Source organism: Trematomus bernacchii, unplaced genomic scaffold (genome assembly GCF_902827165.1).
Source record: "Trematomus bernacchii unplaced genomic scaffold, fTreBer1.1, whole genome shotgun sequence".
Classification (NCBI taxonomy): domain Eukaryota; kingdom Metazoa; phylum Chordata; class Actinopteri; order Perciformes; family Nototheniidae; genus Trematomus; species Trematomus bernacchii.
Window position 1 is genome coordinate 4,078,679 of NW_022987828.1, and position 27,935 is coordinate 4,106,613.

At 42.3% G+C, this 27,935-nt stretch overlaps 1 protein-coding gene across 2 annotated transcripts in view; it reads left to right on the forward strand.

Moving 5' to 3' along the window:
• mcu (mitochondrial calcium uniporter) overlaps window positions 1-26,742 on the forward strand; it is a 60,167-nt gene extending 33,425 nt beyond the window's left edge. Inside the window, exons 3-9 of one of the 2 annotated variants that reach the window (XM_034152158.1) lie at window positions 18,201-18,264; window positions 19,999-20,169; window positions 20,414-20,518; window positions 20,615-20,775; window positions 21,162-21,365; window positions 22,754-22,870; window positions 23,034-23,114. In XM_034152158.1, coding sequence (XP_034008049.1) covers window positions 18,201-18,264; window positions 19,999-20,169; window positions 20,414-20,518; window positions 20,615-20,775; window positions 21,162-21,365; window positions 22,754-22,870; window positions 23,034-23,114 — 903 coding nt within the window. Of the gene's footprint in view, window positions 1-18,200; window positions 18,265-19,998; window positions 20,170-20,413; window positions 20,519-20,614; window positions 20,776-21,161; window positions 21,366-22,753; window positions 22,871-23,033 lie in introns of both variants that reach the window. The other variant, XM_034152157.1, reaches the window with a different exon arrangement.
• The last annotated feature ends 1,193 nt before the right edge of the window (window positions 26,743-27,935 follow it).

Here is a 27,935-nt window from a genome sequence, read left to right on the forward strand (position 1 = left end):
TCGTTCTGCACCGTCCTGACTCTCCCAGAGGGGCAGGAGGAAGAAAGAGCTTTTATTTCCTTATTATTATCTTTCATGGTTGGCAGGGATAAAAGGAAAACGCAGACAGAAATAAATGAGAAAGAACACAGCTGTCCCACTTCTGTGACCGGGTATTTGTGTTTTCGCATCTCTGAGTATACACAATTGCATCACTGCTGTTAACAAATTGATTTTCTAAAATTCCCCCACTACAAATATGTACACCATAATCCTACACTACCTCAGACAGCACTTCCAGACTGCTTCAGCTTTAATTAATTAAGCAGTTAATTAGGACGTCCCTCAGTTATTATTATATAATTATCTGTTTTTGAGTGGCTATGCCTAGTGAGTGGAGTAATCCTAGCTGTTATCAGATTTACGGAAGTGCCACTCGTCAGCTGATATGTAAAACACAATAGTCTAATGTTTACCAAACGACTCTTTGTCAGTATTGTGATGCTGTTTGAAAGAAGTGAATTAATATAACTGTAGCCTTTAGTTTGTTGCCCTCAAATGAAATGGATTATTCCATCATGACACAGATACTGGTCGGCTTAGTAAAGTTTAAGACTACCTGTAAAGCTGAGGTTCACTCAATGATAACATTATTGATCTGTTTGTCTGTGTGTTCACAGATATTGCACAAATAAAATTGCAGCAAAAGGTCTCATCTACGGAGATTTTATTGATGTTTGCATTTTCAGACAGAGGGTCTGTGGGGATAAATCCAATAAAGGCAGTTAATTAGTTAGTTAACAGTTCATTAATGCTGAATAACAGTAAACAAACCAGCAAAGTTGGTATGTTAAGGGATATGAGGAGGATTGTGCTCCTCAATTAACTATTCCCACTCTTATACTGAGGTTACAGGATACTTTATGTAAATACAATCTTTTTTTCCCTCCTTTTTATAAAGAAAGTTTAGGTGTCTTAGTGAATTGCTGATATTGATCACACAATCAATATGAAGAACTTAGAGTAAAAAGCTGATTTTCTTTCAGGACATTAACAGGCCTTTTCTCTGTTATCTGTTTGAACAGCCTTTTGTGTTCACACTTTAAAGTTTCATTGGCTGTACCCGGCCCTCAAATCAACACCATTATTTCGGAAATAAAAGTTTATGTTGGTCTTAAAAGAACAAGCGGGAATTCATGAAAAACTCTAATCTGTTGCATTGACTATGTATTTAACTGGGTTCTCTTGCGCTTTGATACTGTCAATGTGGGATGTTTAGTAGGGACTGGGCAAATCCTTAAAGAAAAGCATCTAATGACAATCCATGAAACTATATTGTAACACAGCCGCAAGAAATGTCAGTCTTCTATAAGTTGTTTTACTGAGCTCTGACTTGAAGTTTTTATCTTTAGAGTGTTTCATTTTTCATTTATTTTACCTTGCCTAGTCCTGTGTTTCCCATTTGATATGGTATTTAAACAGCTTAATCCACACACAACTGTTTTATTAATCCTATTGCCCACGTTCTTGTGGATAAAGGACTCACTATATTGTTCAAGGACAAGCCTTATCCCATTCAAGAATGTCCTGTCAACATCCAGAGAAGTGAAATGGAAGGAGGGCATATATCTAATGTAAATGTGCCACCCAGACACTGATGTAAGCAGCTATGTTGAAGACATCTGAATATAAATAACTTCCCTTTGGTATCTTTGAATTGATAATGTTCTTCTACGCATAATCACACAGTCAGGATTTAATATTTATGGTGGGCTTCAGTTTATCTGCATTGCTGCTTTAATCGTGTTATGACTATATTATTTATGTGCGTGTAAAATGAAGAGACTGCTTGAATTTCTGAAAAATGATGATTCTGCAGAAAAGCCTTGGCATTTAAATTTGAGAAGCAGAGGAGAAGAGATGACATTTACAGCTGATATTTCAGACAGCAAATTATATCTGCTGGATTTAACTCCGAAGATATAGTGTAACATTATATAATCTGCGTATCATGATGAAATACAACGAACGACAAAAATAACTCCTTAACACTTAATACGATTTGTGAGTGATGAAGTGTTTCCTTCAAAGGATTTCTGCGTTCCGGTGATCAAGCCGACCCCCTGCTGTGTCTGGCTGCTTGCCAGAGGTGACGCCGAAGGCACTCCGATCACACTGAAGCTCTCAAGTGACTAATTTGTTGTAATAGTAGCCCTTAGAGGGTAACTCAACATACATATTATTAACATCTGTTACAAAAAAAGGAAGATGTTTTGCCTCTAGATACCCAAATCACTTGAATTAGCTTGGAAACATCCACAGGAAGCTAGTTAGTCTGTCGTGGGTGGCAACATGTCGGGGACACTTTTTGCCCTTGCCTCCGCTCATTCTCCGACATCCAAGCTAGACTGACGCGTGCAGTGAGGGGGAGAGGGAAATGGGCAGGAACAATAGCAGCGGGGGGTCGAGCGATAGCAGAGACCCTTATGAAAGATGGAGAATTAAATGACATTCAAACCGGAAATAATTGGGTGCCACAATGGGCCGCATTCAAAGATGAGGATTAAGATATTGTGAATGTGAGCAGGAGGACAGAGAGATATGGTGACGCCGTTTTTGTCTGGGCATTAGGGAGTCTGACTAGCTCACTTCAATTTTAGGTCATGATGTCATTTAGCGGAGATTAAAGGGCAAAGATGAGAGAGGGAGCTCGAGGCAAGAGAAGAGAGGATGGTGACGATCTTTAACAAATTCACCATCAGTTATGCAGTCTGATCCGGCATTGATAGAAGCTTAATTCATTGCACAGTGTTTTAGTCATTTTTCCGGCCCCTGTCTGGTCTGTGAGTCAGGGTGGTGTGTTTGTCATGACTCCTAGAGATAGTAGAGGAGGGGGCCGTGACATTACACGCAGCAGGGAGAAGGGTTCGAGATCCATGACCCGTTGAGATCTGAAAAACAGGTGGCTTCCATTCCCTTGGCCCTCCAGGTGTGCAGAATGATAGACCCTGGCCTGTTTTCCTTCCTTATTACTGCAAACATTCAAAAGTCTGTGCTAGAGCGTGCTGCTCCCCCACATGGCCCCTTGGCAAAGGACATGTGAATATTTGATGCTTGTTGCGAATGGCCTGGAGTGAATCATTTGTTGTTATTATAACTATGAGACAAGTGGGACCCAACCAAAAGAATATCCTAGACTTAGTGTCTTTCTTAGAAAATAACCTATGAATATCAATCTCTAAATAGTTTTCCACAAATAATCAGCATTATTTAAATACCAACATCATTTGATCTGAAGTGGGGCACTGAAATAGACATTGTATTGTTCTGCTGGCTGAACAATTAAGCATTTGTGGCAGCGTGGCACACAAGCAGAGTCTCTAGGTCTGTGTGACAGCACCAGCTCAATGGACAACACAAATGTACTGTTTTCACTTCCTATGAATTTACTTCAGTTAATAGAATACCTTAACTGAAACACTTTATCGTGTTGCTTCACTTTATTTTATTCAAATTCAGAAAGTTCCTTAATACATGTGTTGATAGGCTATGTATTTATTGTTAGCACTTTTTCATTTGTTTTCGTTTATCCATGTACCAGGAGCCGTGTTTGTCACCGGGTTGATAGCTAACTAGTCGTTGACTTGTTTGCTTGTGGATCAAGTGTGAGGCACCAGTGGGCGAGAGCTCATGCCCATGTGTGTATGTGATGAAATAGAGTCCCTTTGGTTGGCAGGATTTGGATATTGAATACATTTTCTTTCTTTTATGTAGCTTTGTTAGCTGCTAACAAGCTAGCCTGGAACATGCTAAACTTGGTTGCTACTGACAAAAAGGTAAACTCAGCTTATGCAGGGGACATTGAGCCTCTGTTTTCTGTCTAAATAAACTACAGTCAAAATAGTAAGTGAGGACAAGTTATTCTCACCGCAAGCCAGGTACCATGAATACTTTTACTATAAAGTTTAAATATTGATTTAATTCTGCACATTTGGCAGTAGATGTGAAACAAACACACCTACACTTTCCACTCCATTTTTAAACTAGCAGCCACTAGTTCATGTATTTATTATGTTCTCTTTGAAGGGAATTCCATTGTCATTCATGATGTAAAACACCAACTGTCGAGCACAGAAACAGTGCTTAGCTCAGGTCAAAAGAGCAGCTGCAGACTGCACGGAGAAGTCATGTGGTTTACAGTCTCTCCATGCATAGCAGAGGGTTGAGCAGTGAATGTGCCAAGTAAAAATTAGCTCCAGCTAAATTTGGACCCGCACAGAATATATCCTGGGAGAAAAATCCATTACATGATTCTCCAAAAATGTAATATGTCTTTTTTTTCCCTGTAAAATTGACTACTTTTTGTAGCTCTAGACTAGAAAATCTCCATTCTCGTTTCAAAGATTGAGGCCATTGTAGCATATCAATCTGTGTGTATTGTGCTGTGTCTGAGCCAGTTGTTATGCTGCAAACTCAACTTCAGCAGTACCTGGGCCAGTCTGTATTGGGAGTGGCATTCATTAGCCCTGTTTTAGCCTTGGCATGTCTGCATGCCATATGTCCATGTGGACCGCTGCAGAGTAAACTGTGACAGACCTGCTGACACAGCCGAGAGACCAGCGAGTCACGATTCTGTGGATTCAGTTTCAGCTCTTATTCTCTCCAAGGCCATCTACTAATGAGGCCAGACAGCTAATGCTGCAGATTGATAGTTGGATACTGCTGCATTGATTTATTGGGCAATTTTAGCCATGCTTTGATATAATTTGTACCTCTACAGTCCTAGTCACGACAGAGGGACACTGGACAGAAAATCACACAGACACAAGGAGAGCACGATCAAAGTTTCTCAAAAAGAGCTTTCCCCAGCTCCATAAATAACAGCTCAGGAGGAAATGACTGGGTTATGTGAGACACTGTTGGCTGCCCTGTCACCTCTCATGGTCTCATCATGAAGAGAGCATCAAGGGAATATTGGAAAACAACGCTCTACTAGCTGCTTCTTGACCATTTATGGAAGCTGCTGTCATATTATCTAACAATTGGGTTATGCAAATACCCTGCATCCTTCTATGGTTCTCATGTGAAGTATGGCAAACTAAGGAATTTGGCATTTTATTTAAAGGTACTTTAAAGCCCTCTGGGTCCATTGCTGTTATGTGTATCAGAAATGCTGCTTCCTTTTGGAGTCATATCTCAGTCGTTTCTGAATACCCGATATGATGCACATGTTTTTATATTCAGTGTGACTTCTCAAGGATATCTCTGTTATCTACGAAGAAACCTTAAAAAATACACTTAGAAACATAGATAAAAGGTGTTTTCATAACTTCAAAGCTTGCCTGACAATTAAATTGGTACAAAGTTTGTTTTTCGGGCTCTTTGACAAAGCATTATTTGAGGGTCACACCATTAAAGCAAGCCAGGAGATGAAGCAGGCAGCTGAGGGAGAAGTGGAGCATCTTGCAGCCTTCAGCATCCCAGATGTGAGATAAAGCGGTGACCTAGAACTAATGCCCTGAACATGATATTTCATTCAATGTGGGTTTTAATAAAAGTGTTCTTGAACTTTGAGTCCTGGAGGGAAATGTTTTTGGAGAAGAAATCAATTTGAAAGTTGTGTTTTGTGCCTCTTTAATGAACATGTTATACCAATATTTCTGTCACACCGAGAAATCATGGCAGTTTGACAAACTATCCGGAGGCCAAACCTTGCTCCGTCCTTCTGTAGAATGTTGCTGTTTCCCCACCGCAGTGAGCAGCTACAGCAGAAACAAGAAAGCGCAGTAGTGTTCACAGAGGACCATTACTGCGCTGTCGAAATAACAAATGGGAGGTACTTTATTTCTCAATTCAAAACAAGTATTTTATCTTCTACGATAATTAAAGCATCTCATGACAATGGGGAATGTTGGTGCAAAATGCAGCTCAGCTCTCAGAGGTGTGATTTCCAAGAGGATACCTCTAATGGTTGGAGGCTTCTAAGGACACGAGAGGTGCTAGGAGGAGAAAGAAAGCAAGGATGATAAGAAGTGCTTATTCAGCAGCATTGATTGTTCTGATATGTGTGATGTGTTGGAGCTGCGGGCACCTTTAACACTCTTGAGGCTTAATCAGGGTTGTTTGGATCAGATCGGGGCGAGTGTAGTTTGCGTAGTTCAATCCTGGATATGCATTCATTCTTTAAAGTAAGGTCTCAATTACCTTCAAAGAAAAAATACTTCTTAAGCAAGAGGGAGTGAGGGAGAAAATACTAAAAGGATAAGCAGCAAGGAGTTCATGTAGTCTGCTACAGTAGGTGAGGCGCTGAGTGTTGCGTGACCTGCACAGAAATTACCACTGACACAAGCAGCTAGTGCCATCTGGTGTATGAGCAATAGGGCATGCAGACTGACCTCACACACATACTGCCTATGCATTATGCATGCAAACACAATTTTGAAATTCTGCACTGTTCTGATCTCTAAAGTGACCTGAGGAAGTCAGAGAAAGCAGATTCTGCCCCTCGGACGGATCGAGTCCAAAAGAGCTGTGAAGCTCAACGGCCCTGGCTATCCTTTAAGCTCAGGCGTGATAGCCTGCACTGCTGTTTAGTAATGCATCAGGTCCCAGGGTGTTTCTCAATGTCGAGGAGTCTTCCTTGGTAGCACATGTACCTCCGAGTCAGTTGCTTCAGAAGCGAGGCAAGAATCCTTCCTAGCCTCTGAAAACCAAGAATTGTGGAACAGGCTAACAGGTGTGCAGGTGTGCGTCATATGCGAGGCCCTGCCTTAAATGGAGCGCAATTTCCGCCAAAGATTTGGAAATTGGTCCGTGCGCAAAGCATTGTGGGGATTTTAAGACCGCGGAGTCTACACATGTGCAGCCTCGAAATAACCCGCAACGAAGTACGCCGTCCTCGGTAGAATTCCAAGTATGCTGGACATTGGAACAGTCCTTTGGCGGCACTCGATGACGTAGTATCCTTGAAATAGTGGCTCTGGAGCAGCCTTCCTCGACATTGAGAAACACCCACTTTGTTGTCAGGATCTAATCTGTGTCATAGAAACAAATGAATTCACAGGCGAGATTTTATCCCATGGATTAAGTAAGTCATGAGCTGGCATTAATTAATCAAAGCATTTCCAGTGTCTAAAAGGCAATTTATTGAAATGGAATGAAAGATTAAGCAGGAATTATTTAGATCTTGCTCTAACTAGTGTGCAGTCTTGATGTTTGAAATGGTCTTATCAGGGGAAGGTTGTTTTCACTATCAACTCTGCATTGCAGTGGGGAGGTCAGATTGCTTACAGGCTTTCTGTCGTTCGCGCTGTGCTTTGTCACCGTTTCCTTCTCAAATGTGTGAGTGGAGATTACTTAATACTGTGCCTTTCAAGAATGTGACTACAGATTTCATATCTGTTAATGGCTTTTACCAGACGAGGAACACAGGCGAGAGAAAAGGCGGCGCTTTCTTTGGTTACATAAGCTGTTGGGTGCTGAGATGGGGGAAATGATTCTTCTGATTACACTGTACTCAAATCCACTTTCTTCTGTTGCAACTGCTGAGTGCCCGCCTTATCTAGGTGTATATGTGCTTTTGTCTGTTCCTGAGGGGGCGGGAATGTGGGTGCGTGCGTGCTGTGGATTGTGAGTGCCTTTGAACGGGCGCAGTTGTGCTTTTCAACTAGTTAACCCCACGATGGAAGTGTGGGCAGCAAGGAGCTGAGTGGGCAGGACCTCGCCCCCTGAGCAGGGGGAGAGTGGAGGGGGGGAGGCGCCATGCGGCAGAGCAGTGAGATAATAAAGTGGACACATCAGCCATACTGCATCGCCCCATATGACTTTAACAGAGCACTTGTATTATTTGATATATGAGCTACATTCTTTGTCAAATTAAATAACTTTTGCCCTAGTTTATGGCAATTCTGTCTATTAATCAGTTTGTCAGGCAACAGCAAATAAATCTGTTTAATAATCAAATTTTTGCCATTAACAAAAAAGGCCAAACATTTTTCGGCTGTTTGTGTGACAAACAATATGTTTCGAGATATTACTCCGTGTTCTGGGAAATTATGATTGAAATATTTTGAATTTTCTTACATTTATACAATTTATCAATTAACGGAAGAAAAAAAATGCCATTGTTTTTTTTTTCCTATTTCTTATTTGCTCCCTTTTGTTGTAAGTTAATGAACATTTTATGCACATTTTAAGTAATTACATCAAATTAAAAAATTTTTTTCATATAATTCAAATTGATCTTTAATTATTCCTCAAAAAATACTGCACACCAGAGGAAATTAAACAGTCTCAGTCAGCAGTCTCTTAATGTGCTATAAAACGGCAATTAAACTAGTAACACAAGGATCCAAAAGAACTCTCACTGGTTTAATTTATAAGACCATCGTCAACACAAATCCCTTTCAGCAGCACAAATAAAAGACACCGTTTATTTTCAATTTAATATATCATAAATCTCATTCTCGTACCCTTCACAATCCACATGGAAATAATGCTTTAAGTTGAGTCAGCGGATTGTCACAGCTGATTATTGGAACTCTGTTCAGTTAAGGTGGTCAATTTATTGTTTTTTGATCAGATTTTTGGTACACCTCTTGATAAATGTAGGGTGTTCTCACTATATGGCCTCTGTCTGTCCTCAAGACACTACTTATATTGATCTATCCCAGCACTTATTTTCACTCTATATACAGTAACCTCCCATTGACTCCACCTTGACCATGTCATGGTAGAGTAGCATGATGGAGAACCGCCCCCCCCTCTGAAACTAGCCTTATCTCAAACGATTGGGTCATGTGAAAATTGATCTCAGCTCCTTAGATTGTAAATCCATCCTTTTGTACACCAGGGAAAGGAATTGAAAAGATTTTTAAAGATTATTTAGATACATGTACGCATAAATTAGATGTATAGTATTTGCTCTATTGACATGGGTGAGGTATCCATGAATTATTTCCTGAACGACTTTGAATAGCTGCCGTGTTATCTGACCCGGGACAACGCATTAGCACAGAGATAGATATAGGCGTTGTGAAGAGAGATGACAGTGTTTTCCCCTCCCCTGAGGCTGCCATGAAATGGGAATTATGTCAGCGCTGGTGTCTGTTACACCCATACACCAGGGTTTCCGCTAGGATTTTTTCTTGCCGGTCAAATGTCCGGAAATAATTTATTTTACCGGACAAATTTGAAACTTACCGGTCATGTTTCAATAATAAGAATAAGAATTGTGTAGCAAAGTTTTCGTTAGCAGGTAATTACCGGACTATGACCGGTAATGATGATGTTTAAAACTCAGTTAATGGGAGTCATTTTTATATTGCTTCAGTTTATAATCGTAACAGATCGAAAAGTTCAGATTCATTTTTCAATAAATGATGCGCTTCCACAAACAACAAACAACATAATTATTACATTCAAACAAACTACTTATAGTAGATAAAGTACATTATTCAAAAGTTTACATTAACTTTGAATAATAACACAGGAGAAACGGATCCTCTCTTTTCCTCTCTCCCGCCTCCCTCTCTCCCGACAGCCCGTCAGTTTCTCATGCAGCTCGCTAAACAGTGGGCGGGGCTTCAGGTGATCATGCAGAGCTGCGTGTCTCCGTCAGACTCAGCAGCTGCAGTGGTGGTTCTAGACCAATTTGACTGGGGGGGCCAGTTATTTTCTGAGGGGGGCACAATAAATGCAGGACGAAAAAGACAAAGACAGTATGAAGTAATTGCGCGTAAGAAAACAATGCAATACAGTTATTGGTATTTGTTTCATTACACATTATCATATGTGACCCGCTCTATCGAAATCAGTCGGAAGTCCCAACGGCTCATTTCAAAATAAACCAGGATTTGCGTAAAAAAATAGTTTTTCGGGGTTCGGGTGTTTTGTTTGATTTTAAATAAACAAAGTCTTGGCTTTCAGAATATGAAACTTTTATTTCCAAAATCACACGATAAATACATTTTTGAAGCTTGTAAAGGGAAGATGACAGCTCTCCTTCGCCACTCTGCTGTTCCGTAGCGCAGTTTCCCCTCCCTCCGGCTGACATTATGAATGTAAGGCGTATAGTAATCATAGATAACACAGCAGGGTCCGTTACAGTTTGTTTTCATCTGATTTCAATTAAACAAGGTCTTGGCTTTCAGAATATTAAACTTGTTTCGGCAAATTCAGATGATAAATACAACTTTGAAGCTTGTAACGGCATAGTTACAAGCGGAGAACGGAGTAACTTAAAGTCACAGCAGGCATAACAACAGCCGGTGTTTCTCCTGAGTGTTTTCCCCGGGAATCAAACAATACACAGAAATGCAAAATTACACAAACACACACACACGTATACACACACACACTCGCGAGCTTCCCCCAGAGCAGCAATCCAAACGAAAATATCTTCCCTCCGTAGTATTTTGATCATTTGCTCCGCTAATAATCAATCAGATCGATGGATTCCAGAGAAGAGGAAACTTTGAAGGCCTTTTTCTCAACATGATGACTCGGTGACAGTCATATAATGTGACGTATTTTGCTTAATATTTGGAGTACAAAAACAATCCTGATATCATTAGAAAGCTAGGAATCTCCTCTTTCCAACAGTGTATACAACTCAAAATGTGTCTTTGGGTCAATGCGACTGATTTCGATGGAGCAGGTCACATATGCTTCCCTTTAATCTTTGTGTGCTGTTTGGGTCTGTGGGACCCGTTTTCAGTGTTTACTAAAAGAAATTGTATGCAATTAAATTATTTGAACCTGCTTTATTTGGGGGTGGACCTCACCTCCTCTAGGGGTGTCCGTGGGCATGCACCCCGGGAAGATTATTTTTTAAATGTTGAAGTTAAATGCATCAATCTGGTGCACTTTGAGCACAAAATGAATTGATGGATACAGCTCTCAACACTCATATGAAAGGGAGCTGTATACTTTTCAATAATTCAAACATCTTTAGAATATGATCAGAACCAATAACAAATCATTTAAACTTGTTTATTCTTATCTTATGTTACCGAGTTAGCATTCTTTCTTTTTATTTATGCATATTTGACTAATCACTCCCCTTTTAAACTTTTCGAATGACTTACTTAAGTTTTTACAACTATATTAAATAGATAAAGGTGTGCTCTCTCTAGCTCTCTCTCTCTGTCTCGCTCGCTCACATACCCCTTTCACACCAACGGTGTTTCAGGGCCGGTTCGGTGCTGGTGCTTGAAAAGCACCGGGTTTTCCTGTTCACACCGCAGCGGAGCAGCGTCATAGCTCCGGAATCCGGTTCGTTTCGAGCACCAAAAAGTTGTCCGTCTAGAAGCAAGAACCGCATACGTCACGCTTACGTCGGAGGGGGGCGAGATTAACCTGAGATAACAGTTAAGGCGAGTACGGCAAATAAAAGTTGTAACAAGCAGTAGTGCTGAGCAAAGTGACTAGAACGCAACCACACACTTGTTAAAAAAAAAACACACTTTATAAAGTCAGGCAACACTAACCAGGCTTTGTGTGATTCTGTTTATTTGTACCTTACTTTGACCATCCGTTCGCTGTTATTGATCATTGTGGAGAGCAGGCAGACGTTTTGTTTGTTATTATAGCAGCTATCGGATGGAATCAATACATGGGCTGCACAGGTTGTCATGTCCGACTATCACAAGTAGAATCATAATGAAAAATACGTCGGTAAAAAGTGCCTGTAGAAAACTGCTTAGCAAGTAGTCAGTTTAGCTTCAGTTGCTATGCTAACATCACCCATGTTATACCAGAGAAACTTTCATAACAGCGTTGTGATGCCAAACAGCGTCAATTCAGACTGACACACATTCACTTAAGGGGAACTGGGGATATGTAACAGCTGCTTGTGTGACAGTCAGACAGTGAATACTTTAGAGCCGTGTGAGCTAACCCGGAGCTAACGGGAGAATACACTCCCGTTGAAGAGCAGCCGGCCAGCACTGCAGCGGTCGGTAAATGCCGCTGAAACACATTAATAAACAATGAACCACGGCACTCTGGAGAAAAGTATAAGGTTGGAGAAGTCGTTATTTAATTTAATCTGGCTTCGTATGATTAAAAGCAACGCAGTCCCCGGCCCGTTGTTGTGAGGTGAGCTCCGGCGTTGGGGAGAAACTCAGCGACGTAAACTGTGACGTCATGACGCAGCAGCGGCAGCACCAGTCGGGCTCTGAGCGGTGTGAAAAGAGCCGGCGCTAAACCGAAGAACCGGTTCTGAACCAGAAAAGCTCTAGCACGGAGCTTGAACCGGAGTTGCGTTGGTGTGAAAGGGGCAACAGAGGCTGTGTGCTCCTCCGTGGCGATGACGGCCCCCCCCCTAGAACCGCCCCTGAGCAGCTGATCTCTCTCTCGCGTCCGGTTATACTTCACTCCAGTGACGTGCAGTCAGTGGAGGCAGGGGAGGCAGAGCCTCACCTGTCATACTCCAATGTAACGGAAAAACAACTAAAGAAAAACGAAATAGTAATAATAATAAAATGTCTCCACTGATCTGTGTTGTAAGTGTGATTTATGTATGATTCTAATCGCTTTTTATAGTCAAAATCAGCAAATTTGCCGAGCTCCGCTACGGGAGCGATGACAAGTGAGGCAGGGGCGTGCTCTGCCTCTCGTAAGCCCACAGTAACTTGCTGGAGCGCGGGCACTAATGCAGCGCGGGCACTTATTTTGTGAGCGCGCTCAAGCCATTTACTGTGGGCTGAGTTGAGGCACAGATGAGATCTGCCTCACCTCAGAATGCGTCACCCCACAGAAACTGGCTGGAAAGCGGGCCCTAAGCGCATGCCTGTTCCCATCTCACTGTAGGTCACCAATGTAATGTTTGTAGATCCCTTTATTACATTTATCCTCGCCATCCATAGTCTCTAAATAACTTATTTCACGTATATATGATATTTAGGCTCGCTGGTATCAACGGCAATGAAAATGCACCAGGGGAGGCAGCCATAACCTCTCCCGCACTGAAGGGGGCGCACGTGAGCCCACAGGTTCTTGTTGCTACTGTAATTCTACGCAGAGACGGTAGACGTAACAACAAACTAGACTTTTGAAACTACAGGAAGATAAGGAGGACTTTTACAAAAAAGTAATAGAGATTGTTGTCCAGAAGGATAGCATGGACTTCATCTTCAAGTCAAGGTAAGACCACATTTGTAATGAAAATGGGATCTTACTAAGAAAGAACAATCCAATATTTAGATTTTGGGTATCCTTTTGTTGAACGGTCTGTTTAAAATGAATCTAAGCATCAGACTAAAAAAGCTTTTGAAAATAACCGAATATTTCGATTAAGGTCAAAATATAATATTTGTAAATCTGACTCAGTGCCTCACCAGCCATGAACCTCACCGCACGTCACTGCTTCACTCGCGTTTATGTCCATATCGATCAGATCCAGCCCTCCTGATCGGCCTTTATAGAGAGCACCGATCAAACTATTAAGAGTGAATATCGGCCGATAATGATCGGCGGCCAATCGATCGGAGCATCCCTAATTACTACCGGACATTTTGTCCGGCAGGTTTTGAATTGACCTGTTTTTAATAAATGTTACCAGCTAAAAAACGGTAATTACCGGCTAACGGAAACCCTGCCATACACATTGGTATACCATGCTTGGCATAATCTCCCCTGTGGTGTTTCTGGAAAATAAAAGGATGTATTATGAGCAAAAAGGGATTTTTTAAAACTGCTGTCATTTTGTGTTCAGATCCAGCCATTACAACATAGCTAAAATAAGTGGCAGTGTGTATATATGCTATGTGTTGACAAAAGTAATAGATATATGTTTGGGATATATACTAAAAGTAATAAATAAACAGTTTACAAAAAGTAAACTTAAAGTAAGGCATTAAAGGTTGAAAAGTCCTCCGTGTGCATAAGGTCCAAACAGACTATGAAAACATTAGTGTATGATATCTTCTTTCATATGACCAGCATCCAGTTTAAGATGATTGACAGGTGGTGTCAGTGAAGGGGTGCTTGAGTTCATATGGCAGGGCCGTTGGGATAGCTATGGAAAAAATCGACTGTATACATAGTGGGTTCTAGCCAAATAGAGAATTCTAACATAAAAAGAAGACGTCATATATTTGACTCTTGCCGAGATGTGCTAAAATAACCCAGTTTGTTTTTAGCTTTGGCTGAACAACACTGGCAGTCCACACTGAGAGCTGCTCTGCTAACAGGAGGTGGAGACTGGTAAATTGTGCACATTTCTCCACACACATAATCTGAACTGAAATGAGAGCAAGGATCTGAGTCGTGTTGCTGGAATTTGACCCGGCAAACGTTTGCACATAGGGAGATATTGATAGTAGGCAGAGCTGCAGCGGCTTCACTCTCAAAGGTTGTGTGCCGATCCCTCCCTGGGTTTATATGATGTGTGGATTTTCTTTTTTCCTGGCACCTCTTTGTGAAATTGTTACGTTGTTGTACTCTCAGCATGATTTATCTTTACTGCAGATCCATATTGTATCTACGTGACGTGAGAGCAGGGAAGGACTCAGTATGGACCTCTACTCAGAAGCTTTATATTTTCCTCAGTGTATCAAATGTATTTTCCTCTCCCACAGAAAATATTGTTTGATCTATTGGGTCCCTGTGGGCTTTGCATGTACCCCCCTGAAAGTGGGTTTTAAATGGAGGATTGTTCATTTTTAATTTGAAGGAAACACGTGGTATGAGGAGATGCAGAGGAAATTAAAGCGCAGTGCAGATGAGAATTGAGAGTAGATCAAAACTAGCACACCAGGATTCAGTGCGAGTAAGGGAGAGAGGGAGGGAGGGAGGGTGAATACGAGGGGCAACCCCCCTTTCTAGACGAGGGATTCCTTTACTGCAGTGATCAGCAGCCCCCCCCCCCTCCTCTCCTCCCAGCAAGTCTACTGCTCCTGTCCTCGCTCCCTCTGCTTTTCATCACACTCCCTCTTCTCATCTCTCCCTCCCTTCCTCTGTTTCCCTTCACCTCTCTTTTCTTGCCACCATACTACTCACACGGTGCAGTCACGTGTCTGTGTCTGCTGCGGGGTACAGTATACGCAGCACATGGTTAGAAATGCACTTTGTGAATCACACCGTTTTACTCCAGTCTTCATTTATCTCCATCGCTCCCTTGCTGCCGCTCCATTTATCCTTGCATTCTCTCTCCTCTACTCCTCCACACCTCTTTCACTCCTGCAGCTCATCTGTCCATCTTCCAAAGCCGACGTCGATTGCCCGTTTTCTTACCCTCTCCCTCTCTTACCCGTATGACATTGATTCCAAGGTTGCTGTGCTATTGACTGCTGCTTCGCTGTTAAATATTTCAGGCAGCGTTTCAGTGGCTGTGTGCCGAGGGAGAGGAGGAGGGGGGGGGGTCTCGCTCAGGCGTTCTGCAACTACCGCTGACACACAGGCTGGTGAACAGACGGGTGGACGCAAACACATACTGTACACACACACCACCTGCACACAGAGGTACATTCACATGTACATGTCATTCTGCTAATGGGTGTACATGCAAACCAGCCCCCTAGATGTTGAGGGTATTTTGGCGACATCTTTCCTCCAGGCTTCAAGCAGCTGAAGTTAATGAACGAGCGGAGCAGTGCAGACTGTGCAGATATTCCAGACCGGCCAAAACGCCTCTCAGCATGTCATCTGATCAGCAGCCTATTTGGGCTCTGCTTGGTGCCACGGGACATCATTTAGCATTCTCATTTAGGACACACACACACACACACACACGCACGCACACGCACACGCACACGCACACACACACACACACAGATCTGTCGTCTTTGGCCTAATGGTTTGGAAAAGACACAAGTTTAAGAATCCTGAAGTGAGGACACATACACATCTCTGGAGCTCAGTTTAAAGTGGATCTGCATCACTGCTTCACATTTTCTAATCTCTGCTTTTTACAAAAATAGAAAATAAAGTTTTCAAGAATCGTTTGATTTCTGATGTAGCAAGAACACTACAAATGTGTATATCAGCAAGCCCTCCGTCTGTGGCCCCTCACTGAGCCTCTGTGTGGCGCATAGGCAGTGTTGCATTGAGGATGAGGAGAAAAAACAGCAGTGAAGAGATCCAGAACTGACAACAGACTGTTAGCACCTCGTTACTAATTCATATCAGTCATTGGCAGCTATTGACAATTCACAGCATTTTTCATGGTTCTAAGGGACAGTTGTTTGTGTTTATCTTAACATTGACCCCTCCACAACGGAGATGAGATGATTGGCAGACACATTCTCTGATCGACATCCTGGTCTTTAACCAAGAGTGTTTGTCAGGTAGATGCTTGATTTCCCTGACATATCGTGTTAAGGAATAATTCTTCTAGATATCTAACCTTTTGCTCTGTGACGTTTTATGATCTACTCTGACGTCTGTTATCTCCTTTAAGGAAAGGCATTGGTGCCATATGTGTTGTTACCAGTTTGTGACCGGTCAACTTGTCTGGCACGAATGGTAATTGTTGTGAGAACGCTGAGGCACTTCTTTATCAGTGTTTGTGGACTCTCAGGTGTGAAATCTTTGAGGCCATGAGTGTCGGGGGGCAAGTGGTTCATTGTTCCCAGCTGTTTAGTCTACTCCTTCAGAGATGTTGATTACTCTCTGTGAACCAGTTAAAAGGTCTAGCATAGAGAGAGGCTCTTCAGAATTGACGTGGCAACTCTACCGTGAAGTCAGAACCTCTGACTCTTTGACTTGTGATGTGAATCCTCCGGCCGATACTCTGAATGAACCCATCAGTGTTTGACATCAAAAGCTCCAACTCTCACCGTGTCTCCTTCCTGAGTCGGTGACTCCCACTGCATTGCTACGCAGAAGTTTCCCCCACAAATCGTATTTTGTCAATTTTGCATGAAGTTGAACACTGTCTGCCTATATTGTAGGATGAACCATACAAGGCTTTGAGAATACTATAGAAAGGTGACCCGCCAATAAAACATGATATACTTGTTGAGGTCCATGCAGTCACTGTGCCCTCTCATGTGTCATACGATGGATATAGCATCTTGAGTTTCCTTTGTTGTCGCATGTATCACAGGACATCTGTACTGCGGTGGTCCACCATTTTCTGGCTGTCTAGTGAATAAATGCCGTGATAGGTAGACAGGTATTCAGGTTGCTTGTGTTTTGCTCACTTCTCCGATTCCAGGAAGCATATGTTCGCAGTGACAGCATATACACTTCAGTGCACACATCCCTGCATATACACCTGCTCTCCCCTGGGATAACTGTTCAATCCATAACTGTCAGTAGTCTTGGGTCTTAAAGGATATGTTAGTGAAGAACATTGGATTTTGACTGAGTGACAGTCAGATTGTGTGCATGTCATAAATCTGATAATCTGTTAACCATCTGTTTTAAAGCATTGACGGTGTGCAAGACGCCCTGTTCCCTGCTCAAACCACGACAAATTGGAAGAGAAACCGATCCTTTTTTTTTAGGTGTAAAAGCGAATTGTGTCTGCGTTTGTGCACACAACTAAAAATGAATCTCTGTTTTCGCCCCCTGGCATTCTTTCTTCTTCTCGATATCCTCATCTCTGATCTTTCTGTGTAGTGTGAGGAGATCTGGCAGCACGATAATGCTTCATCGCCGCTCAGCATAAAACGTGACGAGTCCTGTAATTCGAAGCATGTGCCGACACTCCTACTTTGCTGGGTGTACACTAGCAACAGAAGAAAAAAAAGAGGGTTTCCCCAAGCTCTGCTCCTCTGTTTGTATTCCTTCTTCCCTCCCTCCCCCCTCCCTCACACACTCACTAACTCCAGGCTGTGACACAACTGGAGAATTTATACTGAGATACATTCATGCTGCGATACATTCATGCTGCATTTGGCTGCCTTCTCTCTGTGTCTCCCACTGTGGTGGATTCCTCCAAGTGGGGTTTTTCTGTGCCCGAGTACTGGTGTATATAGATGTGGGTTTTTTGATGCGTCATCCCCTTTGTAAAATATTTCCGTGACCGAGAAGCTGCAGTTGGATCTGCACTTCTTGGGTGGGGCCTGAATGTCTGAACATTTCTAGAAACTTACACAAAGGGAAGCCATTTTGTAACGTAATACACAGTCAGTCCTGCACATTAAGAATCAGAGGGACAGAGTAAAGTCATGTTGCCGAGTGTCACACCGTCACACTTAACATTAGATATAAAAAATCTGTGTACAAATGGAAAATAACAGCTTTCTGCCCTTCTCTTTTTCTGCCTGCAGGTTTGGAGGGGCGCCCCCACATGGCACGGCCAGAGACTGTTGTGTTCCTCCGCCACTCCAGACGGTAAGTCCTCATCCTAGTTCATTCACCTTATTTCTGTCCACACCAGCAATATCAAGGATTTCCCCCAAATCCAGCCTCTTTCTCCTCGCTCGAGATAAATGAGTTCTGTTATTAAAGGAATTCCGCATTGATCAGACAACGACCCGAGGCTCGTTTGGAATTAACAGCCAGAACTCATTAATATGGAATCTGTCTCGGGGAAGCATCTGCTCATCTGTGTGAGAGGCGGGAGAGATGGAGAGCGTTAACCAGAGGGAAGAGGAGGAGAGAATTGGGGGTGAGAGGAGGAGGCAGCACTGCAGAACATGCTGGTTTTTAAAAGTGCTCCTTTATAAATGTAGGATAGGACCTTCACACAGGGAACAGGTGCAGCTGTGACACTGGGGACAATGTTTCAAATAGTCCCCATAACAGAGGAGTGGGATGAAATAAAATGTCTGCATCTCTGCGTCTTTGAACACGGTCAAGAGGCCCTTGACGGCTGATTCCCTTCTGAGCCCAAGCACAGATCTGCTGATTCACTGCGGTGGGCACGCAGGAACACATTGTTGGGTGCAGCAGCAACAAGGCAGCTCAAATCACCTCTACCTCCACACACACACACACACACACACACACACACACACACACACACACACACACACACACACACACACACACACACACACACACACACACACACACACACACACACACACACACACACACACACACACACACACACACACACCCCTCTCCATTGATTCATGGCTCTGTCATTTGGGGCTACTCAGCACGGTAATGGCTACAGCTGTGTGCCCTCATTATAACCATAGTTTGGTTACGCACCATAAGAGCTGGATTACAGAAAAATATAGTGCCACTAAGCAGAAACTCAAACATAAAACACAAGTTCTTAGGGTTGTGCTACAGCACAGAAGGAACTGCACACTTAAAACTGAAACACATTCAGTTCAGTCCCAGGGACTCGTTCATTTCATTCTTCTTATTTTGTTGCTGCTATGAAAAACCAAATCATTTCATGCATTGTGGGTCTTCCTGATGGTCAGTCCCAGCACACACGCATCATTTGGAGGTCTTCCTATGAGAGTAAAAAATATCAATAGTTGGCATCAAGGAATCGACATAACAGCTCTCTGAGGGAAAGGTTAGCAATATTATGCCGTATTGATTTTCAACAACTGACACTCGACATTATGCCTATTTCTGGGCAAAAACAGCTGTCAGTGTATTTCTTTGTTTATTGTGTGGGAGCACTGATGTTTGAGATTTAGTCTGTTGAATCAGGATTTATGCAGGATTTACGAATAAGTCTGAATAAGTTTGCAGATACTGTATGCATTTAACACAATCTCAGTAAGTGCTACTAATATAGATCCATTTGTTTATTACATGTCAACTTTAATAATTGCTGACTATTCTGATAGTCAATTTATCGTTGTTGAGTAATTTTCCAAGTCCAAATAATCTGATTCTAGCTTATAAATGTGAATAATGTTCTGCTTTCTTTACTCCTATATGAGTAATATATATCGTGTGGCATTTAATGTGTGGCAATGTGTGAAAGATATGGTCATAGTACAGGAATTTAGGTTAACGTCATTTATTTTACGTTGAATAAATGCATTGAACATTGTGTTATGTTTAGAAGCAGAGTTATCATTATAGCTCATCTGCACCTTCAGGTGTCATTTTAAATTGTCATGTTCTTGCGTGCCCCCCCCCCCCTCAAAGAGGTGACAGTGGTGTATCAGAACGGGCTGCCGGTGATCTCAGTCAGTTTGCCGTCCCGGCGAGAGCGCTGTCAGTTCACCCTCAAGCCTCTCAGCGACAGTGTGGGAGTTTTCCTGCAACAGCTCCAGGCCGAGGACAGAGGCATCGACCGCGTAGCCATCTACTCCACGGGTACGCACACACACACACACAAGTACTGCACACACACACACTCCTGCTGCATCCATTTACCCCAGCAGGTTGTTCATATACACACTTGATATCTTACTCTTAAGTGTGTAAGTGCCCTCCCTTTCCACTCTCATGATAATCGGACAGCCTGATTATCAAGAGACGTGGAGGGTGTTGGAAGTGGTTACCCATCAGCGCTCCTTCTTCTCACCGCCCCCCTCTTCACATTTGTCTCTCTCTGCAGATGGAGCGAGGGTCGCCTCCTCCACAGGAATAGACATCCTGCTGCTGGATGATTTCAAGCTTGTCATCAACGATACCACACACCTTGTGCGACCAGCACGGAGAGGTGAGGACTGTCAAAGAGATCTAGGGGAGAGTAATTGTTTTATTGCCAGCAGATGTGTTGTATTAAAGCCTGTTTATGTGAATGCATTTCCTTCAGAGCTACTACCCCACGAAGAGGGAGAGAGGCTGAATGACGTCAAGTTTCTGGTGCAGCAGCTCTACACCACCCTACGCATCGAGGAGCACCAACTCAGCAAGGAACGCGAGCTGATTGGACGACTTGAGGACCTCAACTCTGAACTCCGCCCCTTAGAGAAGGTCTGACTTCCTTAACAAGTTCAACTGTTCTGATATTTGTGTTGTTGGTTACACAAGTTAATTTCTCCTCTTTACTAGACTCATGAATAATCACAAGGGTTTTCACCAGCCAACCAAGTGTTTGATAAATAATTGAAGGTGACATGGCAACTAAACAATTTGCTCAGTGAAAGCCAAAGGAGCTACTCCGAATTTCCTCTCATCTGCATTAGTTCAAGATATCAGGCCTTTTTTCCAATCAGCCTTTAAGGATTACCGCTCAAAGTCTGAGTTGAGCCAACCTGATTTTGGATAAGGGTCTCTGAAGGGTCTAATCATGGCTGCCTTTGGGCCTCCTTTTGATCCAGCTGACTCTTTTGTTCTTCTTGTTGTTGACTTCTGCGCAGATGAGGGTGGATCTGAATAGGAAGGCAGAGCGGCGTACCACCTTGGTGATGTGGGGGGGCATGGCGTACATGGCCACCCAGTTTGGCGTACTGGCCCGACTCACCTGGTGGGAGTACTCCTGGGATATCATGGAGCCCGTCACCTACTTTATCACCTACGGCACGGCCATGTTCATGTACGCCTACTACGTGCTTACTCGCCAGGTGAGAAAAAAACAAGACAAACACACCAATATATACAGTATGCATAATTAATGATTGAAGTGAAGTTTGATTGCATCTTCTGCTGCTGTGAGGGTGAGGAATGTTATGATGACATCAATCTTAACAATCAATTATTGATTGTCTTGTTTGCTATGTGGGTGTTGTGAACTGGGGTTGTACAGTATGAGGTGTTTGTCCATAGCAGGCGTAGTATTACTTATTGTGTTACTTTGTTGATTTAAAGGATTGGTTTGAACTCACCAAAGTCACACAATTACTCAATCTTACTAATGGTTGCAGTAACCGCCATGTTCTGCAAGGAGATAAATATTGTGATTGCACAAGTACTCTGGGCGCTTTGGAGCTTTAGTTAGAAGGGCTTTGTACACCCTATAAACCCACTTAAAAAATCCAGACTATTCTATTTAAAGGGGCCCTATTTTACTAATCTTTAGGTTTCATGATTGTATTTTGTGCCTCTGCTTTGACATGTTTACATGCTTTAATGTTCAAAGTGATTTATTTCCCTTACTTTTCCCCCTTCTGTCTGAAACCAGAGCCCAGTCTGCTCTGATTGGTTAGCTGGCTGACTCTGTTGTGATTGGTCAACAGTTGGCTAACCCCTTAGCCTATCGCGTACAATGTGTTGTAGTGCTTGCCAACTGAAGGGCGAGTGTTATGTAGTGATGCCACTATGTTGGGGAAGTAAATAAAGGATTCCAATTGAGGCGTTTCAGGCATTCATAAAAACCTATATTACAACCTATAAAAACGCATAATACGGCCCCTTTAAAATATATAATAAAGAAAATAAGGCCAAAGTTTCTGTAGCTCAGGTTTCTTCAATATAAGGTAATGCTTCCTCTTAACTTTTGCCAATGAAAAAAAGCAATCTGAACTTATATAAATTGTATTTAATGACATTATGTATATAAAGGTTTAGCTGATTCATCGTAAGGTTATCACCACATTAATCCTATTTATAACCTAGTGGGAACAGTGCTGTTTTTTTTTTTTTCTCTATCCAAATAACGTGACACTATCGATTCCTGTAGAGAAATTGTCTTCTATGACATTCTGCAGAAACTCTTTGAGCAACCAGAGAACAAAGCATTACGGTAATGGGATTCTCTCTTAGCTGCACCCTGCATTAATTAGTATTATTTTTAGCTATTTACAAGGCTGGTCTGGTGGCAGTGTTGCCCTTCACTAAGCATTCATTAATATCCGCTGTCTTCTAACTCCCAAGGACACAGAGTCCATTTTATGTTGCATTTCTCCGTGTTGGGATTTGACCCAAGTAACAGCAAGCAGAACATGGACGATATGATCTGATAATCGTGTTTCTCTTACAAACTGCTCTGTCTGTGCTTCTCCATAACCTGTAGGAGTATATTTACCCCGACGCTAGAGACAGACAGTATCTGCTGTTCTTCCACAAGGGGGTGAAAAGGACACGCTTTGACATCGAGAAGTACAACCAGCTGAAGGATGATATTGCTGAGGTACAGTTGCTAGATATCTTGTGATGTAAAATGTGTCACACTGGGGATTCTCACATTTTTACAGTTCAATACTGTAACTGCTGTACAAAGACATGTTTTCATCCAGTTCCCCACACACTTCCTTCTCATATTTCTTCTCTCCTCGGCTCCCCCCCCCCCCCAGGTGGAGTTGGATCTGAAGCGTCTTCGGGACCCGCTCCAGCTCCAGCTCCCAGTCCAGCAGCTCACCTCCAGTAAAGATTGATGGGAAGAGTGACTCCCTCCTCTCTCAACTCCTGCAACCTCCTTTTCCTCCTCTCTCTTCCGTCCAACACCCTCCTCCCTCCCAATTTACCCCAAACTCTCTCCTCCAACTCCTCCCTCCCTCCCCCATCCCTCCCACACCCAATAACCCCATCCCTTTCTCGACTGTGAGTTAGTTTTTCCCCCTTTTTTTTTTTTTCCTTCTTTTTTCTTTTTTTTCTTTCCTGACTGAAAACTCCAGTTGGAATTGCAAGAGGATAACCGCTAAAAAAAAAAATTCGAAGATAGGATGGCGAGAGTACCGGGAACTTGAAAAAACTCTCCCAGCCGAAGGAAGGGTGAGGATGATGAAAAGGACAACGATGATGAAGGAATAAAACTGGGCACTATGGATACGCCTCAAGTCTCCGGAGGGACAGCCTGCAGGGAACTTCAGGGGGCAAACGGGACTCATTATCACACCTCTAGACACAGAGGGGCGCTGATTGTGGAGTGAGTGTGTGTGTGTGTGTGTGTGGGGGACTTTCAGGGTACAATGGGACACCGACCCTGGCCGATTCGAGGGTCGACACACCCGCTTAATCCGGCTTCCTCTCGCAGTCAAACTGTCGACACACACACCTTCTCTTGGTTGGGGCAGGAGTCTCTATCCCACACGTTTACAAGGAAGTCCTGACTGCAGTCGCACCACCAGGGGACCTCCGTCTTCCTGTGGCTGAACTCTGCTGCCTCTCCCTCCCTGGGCCCCGCCTTCTCCAGGTGACGGACAGCTGTCCCTCCCAGTGTGACCTTTCCTCGCAGGATATAGGCATGATGACGCCTCGTTTCCTCTTCCTGTTGACATCCTGTAGCGGCCCGGGTCTGCGCAAGTATGAGAGTACTACCGACAACAACATCACTGTGTGTTCTTTTACTCCGAAAAAAATATTTTGGCACTTTTTATTTTGAAAGCCATAGTATATTTGTTATGAAAAGAATATAAATATATATATGTATACAATCAAATAAACAGATGACCAGAGGCTAGTTTTTTTCAGTGGGGGGAGGAGCTCTCTTACAAACATCATTTCATCAGAAACTAATTGACATCCTCTGGAGATCTTCTGCCATGAAGGGTCCTCTGCTAACAGTCCAGCGCACGCACACACACACACACACACAGCAGTATAAAGTATGCATTCACGACTAACTATTTCATATCTTGTCCTGACAAACACACAATGTATTTCACACTAACTACGTCCTGGTTGGGCGTAAGGCTCCTGTGCATGGCCACCAAAGGGGGGGAATCTATGTTGAAATCAGGGTGAAAATGACTGATCGGAATTGATTTTGAGCAACGCAGAATGTCGATGTGGATAATGCCATGCTTGACCTCTATAATCATCTCACGAACACAAAAAATGCTGCGGAAATGCTTAATGAAGGGGTTAAAATGTGCAGTGACCATTGTCTCAGATAAACCCACAGGCATGTTTATATATCTGATGAACTGTGTGGCTTTAGAAACGAGTAAAGCCTCATTATACAGCAGGAGTAATCCGCCTGCAATCCTTTCCCCACAATATCATATATATAATTTCTCCTTTTCCAATCCAAAGTCTCGTTCTTGGAGGTGAAAAATGACCATTTCCAGATATTCAGTGACCTGGCCTTTAGCTTAGCAGCATGTGATGTGCTTTTCAACATAAGATTTGTATAGGATTCTCCTTCACAAAGCTTATAGACAAAGTAACAGAAGGCTGAATCAAAAGAAAAAGTGTCATGGTATTTATTCACAGAGGCTTTTTTTGAGTTTTCTCCTCCCACTGTTGCTGTAACCCCCTGCTCCCGCGAAGGCAAGGCAGGGTAGACTGCATGCTGTGGTATGCCCTCAGTAGAAATGTGTGAATGTGTAGGAGCATTGCAATTTTGTACTTAATTGGACACTTTTCTTTGCCACATCTAGCTGAAGTCTCATCCCCCCCTGATTGAGGTTGAATCAGAAGCCATATGTTACATTTTTTCCATTTTGGGATAGTCACTGAATAAACCGTTGTTTGGCTCTACTTAGCTTTCTGTTCTGAAGACTTCACCCATAACTGCTGTAGATGGCCTCTGCAGAAAAGCAATGACTTGGCATCCCCTGAACATGAACATCCTGCATGTGTGTGGACAGTCGGCTGAATCCTACTGCAGAGATCCATGTTTAACTGCAGATTTTGTATTAAAATGCATGATTTTAGGTCAAATCAGAAGTTATTCATGCAGATCTCAAGGCAGGAGTTGGTCAAATCTGTTAGTGTGTGTATGTGTGTTTTATCTCCAAGGAAATTGGTGCCTCTTGGAGGACTAATAATTTAAAAGGTAGATAATAATTAAGTTATCTGTAGAAAAGCAATGATATGATCATTGAGAAAGTCAATCTTTTATTTGGAATGCACCTTTATTTAAAGGAAGGGTTACATTTACATTTTTGAGAGTGGAAATCAACTTTATTGTGCGCCTGTGAATGCATGTGTTGGTTTAATACACGTCTTGACAAGTTGGTGCATTGTGGGCAAAGTTTAGATCATTCATGAATCCTTTGCCTCTAATCACTGACTGGTAGAAAATAAATTCCGCCCTCATCCCACTTCATCGCAGCCATTACACACACACACTCACACTCACACACACACACACACAGTGACGTTGGTGTTTCCTTGGAGATGTGCTGTGGCAGGTGAGAGCCGCTGTCTGCAGTCCGATCCTCCCCTCTGCGGTTTCCACACAACTCTCCATCATCACCTCCTCTTTTGATCACGCCATCCACCGTTTATTGCCTTGTTTTTTTCTCATTTCTTTTTTAAAAAGCTAAATATATCAAATATAGGGAAACTTTATTATAAAGAGGGTGTTGCATGAATGTATGTTTACATGGGAAATTATGTGAAAATAAAAAAGACGATTTATCAACAAAAAAAATAAACTGCAGAGATAATTTAAGAACGTTGTTTGTAGAGATTCCTAGATATAAAGGGCAGTGGACAGGGCTGCGACTTTAGAAATGCCCTGCCAAATCTGACTTAAATCCCAGCCAACCAACTGCTCAAACCCCACTCCCATCCTCACCTTATTTACTCCCATAAACCCCTCCCTCAGAGTGCATTAATACTCCCCAAATGGAAGGATAAAACACCCTCCATCCTCGATGCACCTGTAAAGGAGGAGACCTCATGACCTCGGTTACTAACGTCCTGGATTTAAGTCCAAAGAAAGTGTCAGGCTTTTCGGGGATCACCTCCCATTCTCGTCCCTCTCTCCCGTCATTTTCATCCACCCTCAGCCTTTTTTCCTCCAAAGCGACATTATTATTCTATGTTTTCAAAGTGTGTTATGTTTTGAATATCTTGTTTGTCTGCACTTACAATAAGATGTTTTAAAATGCCTATAGAGTGACGCAGAATATGGGATTGAAATGAACTTGTACTCCATTCTGACCTCTAATTTTATTTCGTTTTTCTTGTCTGTTTTTCTTCTGTTGACATGATGCTGTAATGTTGGCAAAAAAGAAAAATGTAAAATCCTGTATCATTTATGAAATATGTATAAAAGAGAAATGTAATTCAATTATCAATAAAATCCTTATCCAGTTTTTGGAGACGGTGGTCCAGTTGACGTTTTTGGTGTTCTCACTGGAAGTGATTAATGGTCATATTTGAGGAATTAACATGAAGCAGCTTCTCAAGGTCTTGACCACCATCTCCGGATCTCCTTGGCCTCCAGCTCTTCCTCTACAGGACATCCTAAGAGATAGACCTGAGAGAATACACTGTTTGTATACAATAGGTAAGTGACGCACAGTTACTAGAAAATAGAAACTTATAAAACTTTAGGAAAAGAATTGAAAGAGAAAGAAGATTTAAGATCCTTCTAAACGTAAAGTAAAAGGTAAATATCATTTTAAATAATGCTTTTTTCATTACTAGTTTGTATGCACATGCTATAGCTAAATGCTAATGTCAACATGCTATCATTCATGCTAATGTATACCTTGTAAAATCTTTACCAATTTTGCCATCTTGCCATCCATTTTGACTGATCGTGGTGCTTGATGAAAGGTTGGGGAATCGGCAAGGTTTTCATAATTGTCCTAAGGGCAACTTGAACAACCACCAAATTAAATAGATGATAGATAGATAGATACTTTATTGATCCAAAAACGGGAAATTCTTGTGTTACAAGAGCAGCAGTGTGTTTAGGCATTACAATATTTAAAACGATGGAATAAAGTATAGACATAATAACATCAAAAACTAAACGGCACATTTTGAATGACTCTCTGTTAAATACTGGACATTTCTCTTAAAGCCCAAAAGGTTCCCTTATTGGTGGCACCAGAGGCAAGGTAAAGGTCAACAAAGTAACAGGCTTCAGCCTTTGTGGACCATGATATGTGTTTACAAATGTACAAAAAGAATCCATTCAGATTTAACATATTTCAGTGTGGTCCAAAATGACCGTTTACATTGACATCCACATGCCTTGCCTCTAGTGGCTACAAAAAACGCTGATACTGCAACACATCACTACAAGAAACCTAAACATTGTCAGTATATTTAGAAAACCAAATTATTTAATCACATAAAAAGTACAGTGAGTTCCACTTTATTCCCTCCAACAGCCTCCTGGATTAATGTCCCCATTGATTTGATTACATATAAGACAAATGACTCTTAATGGAAAGGGCCAAGCTTTAGTCATTTTCTGGCCAGTACTAGTAGTCAAGTAATAAGCTAAATGAGAACATATTCAGTCTACTGGCACAGGGTGTCCTCAGACTACTCTGTTCTGAATCCTG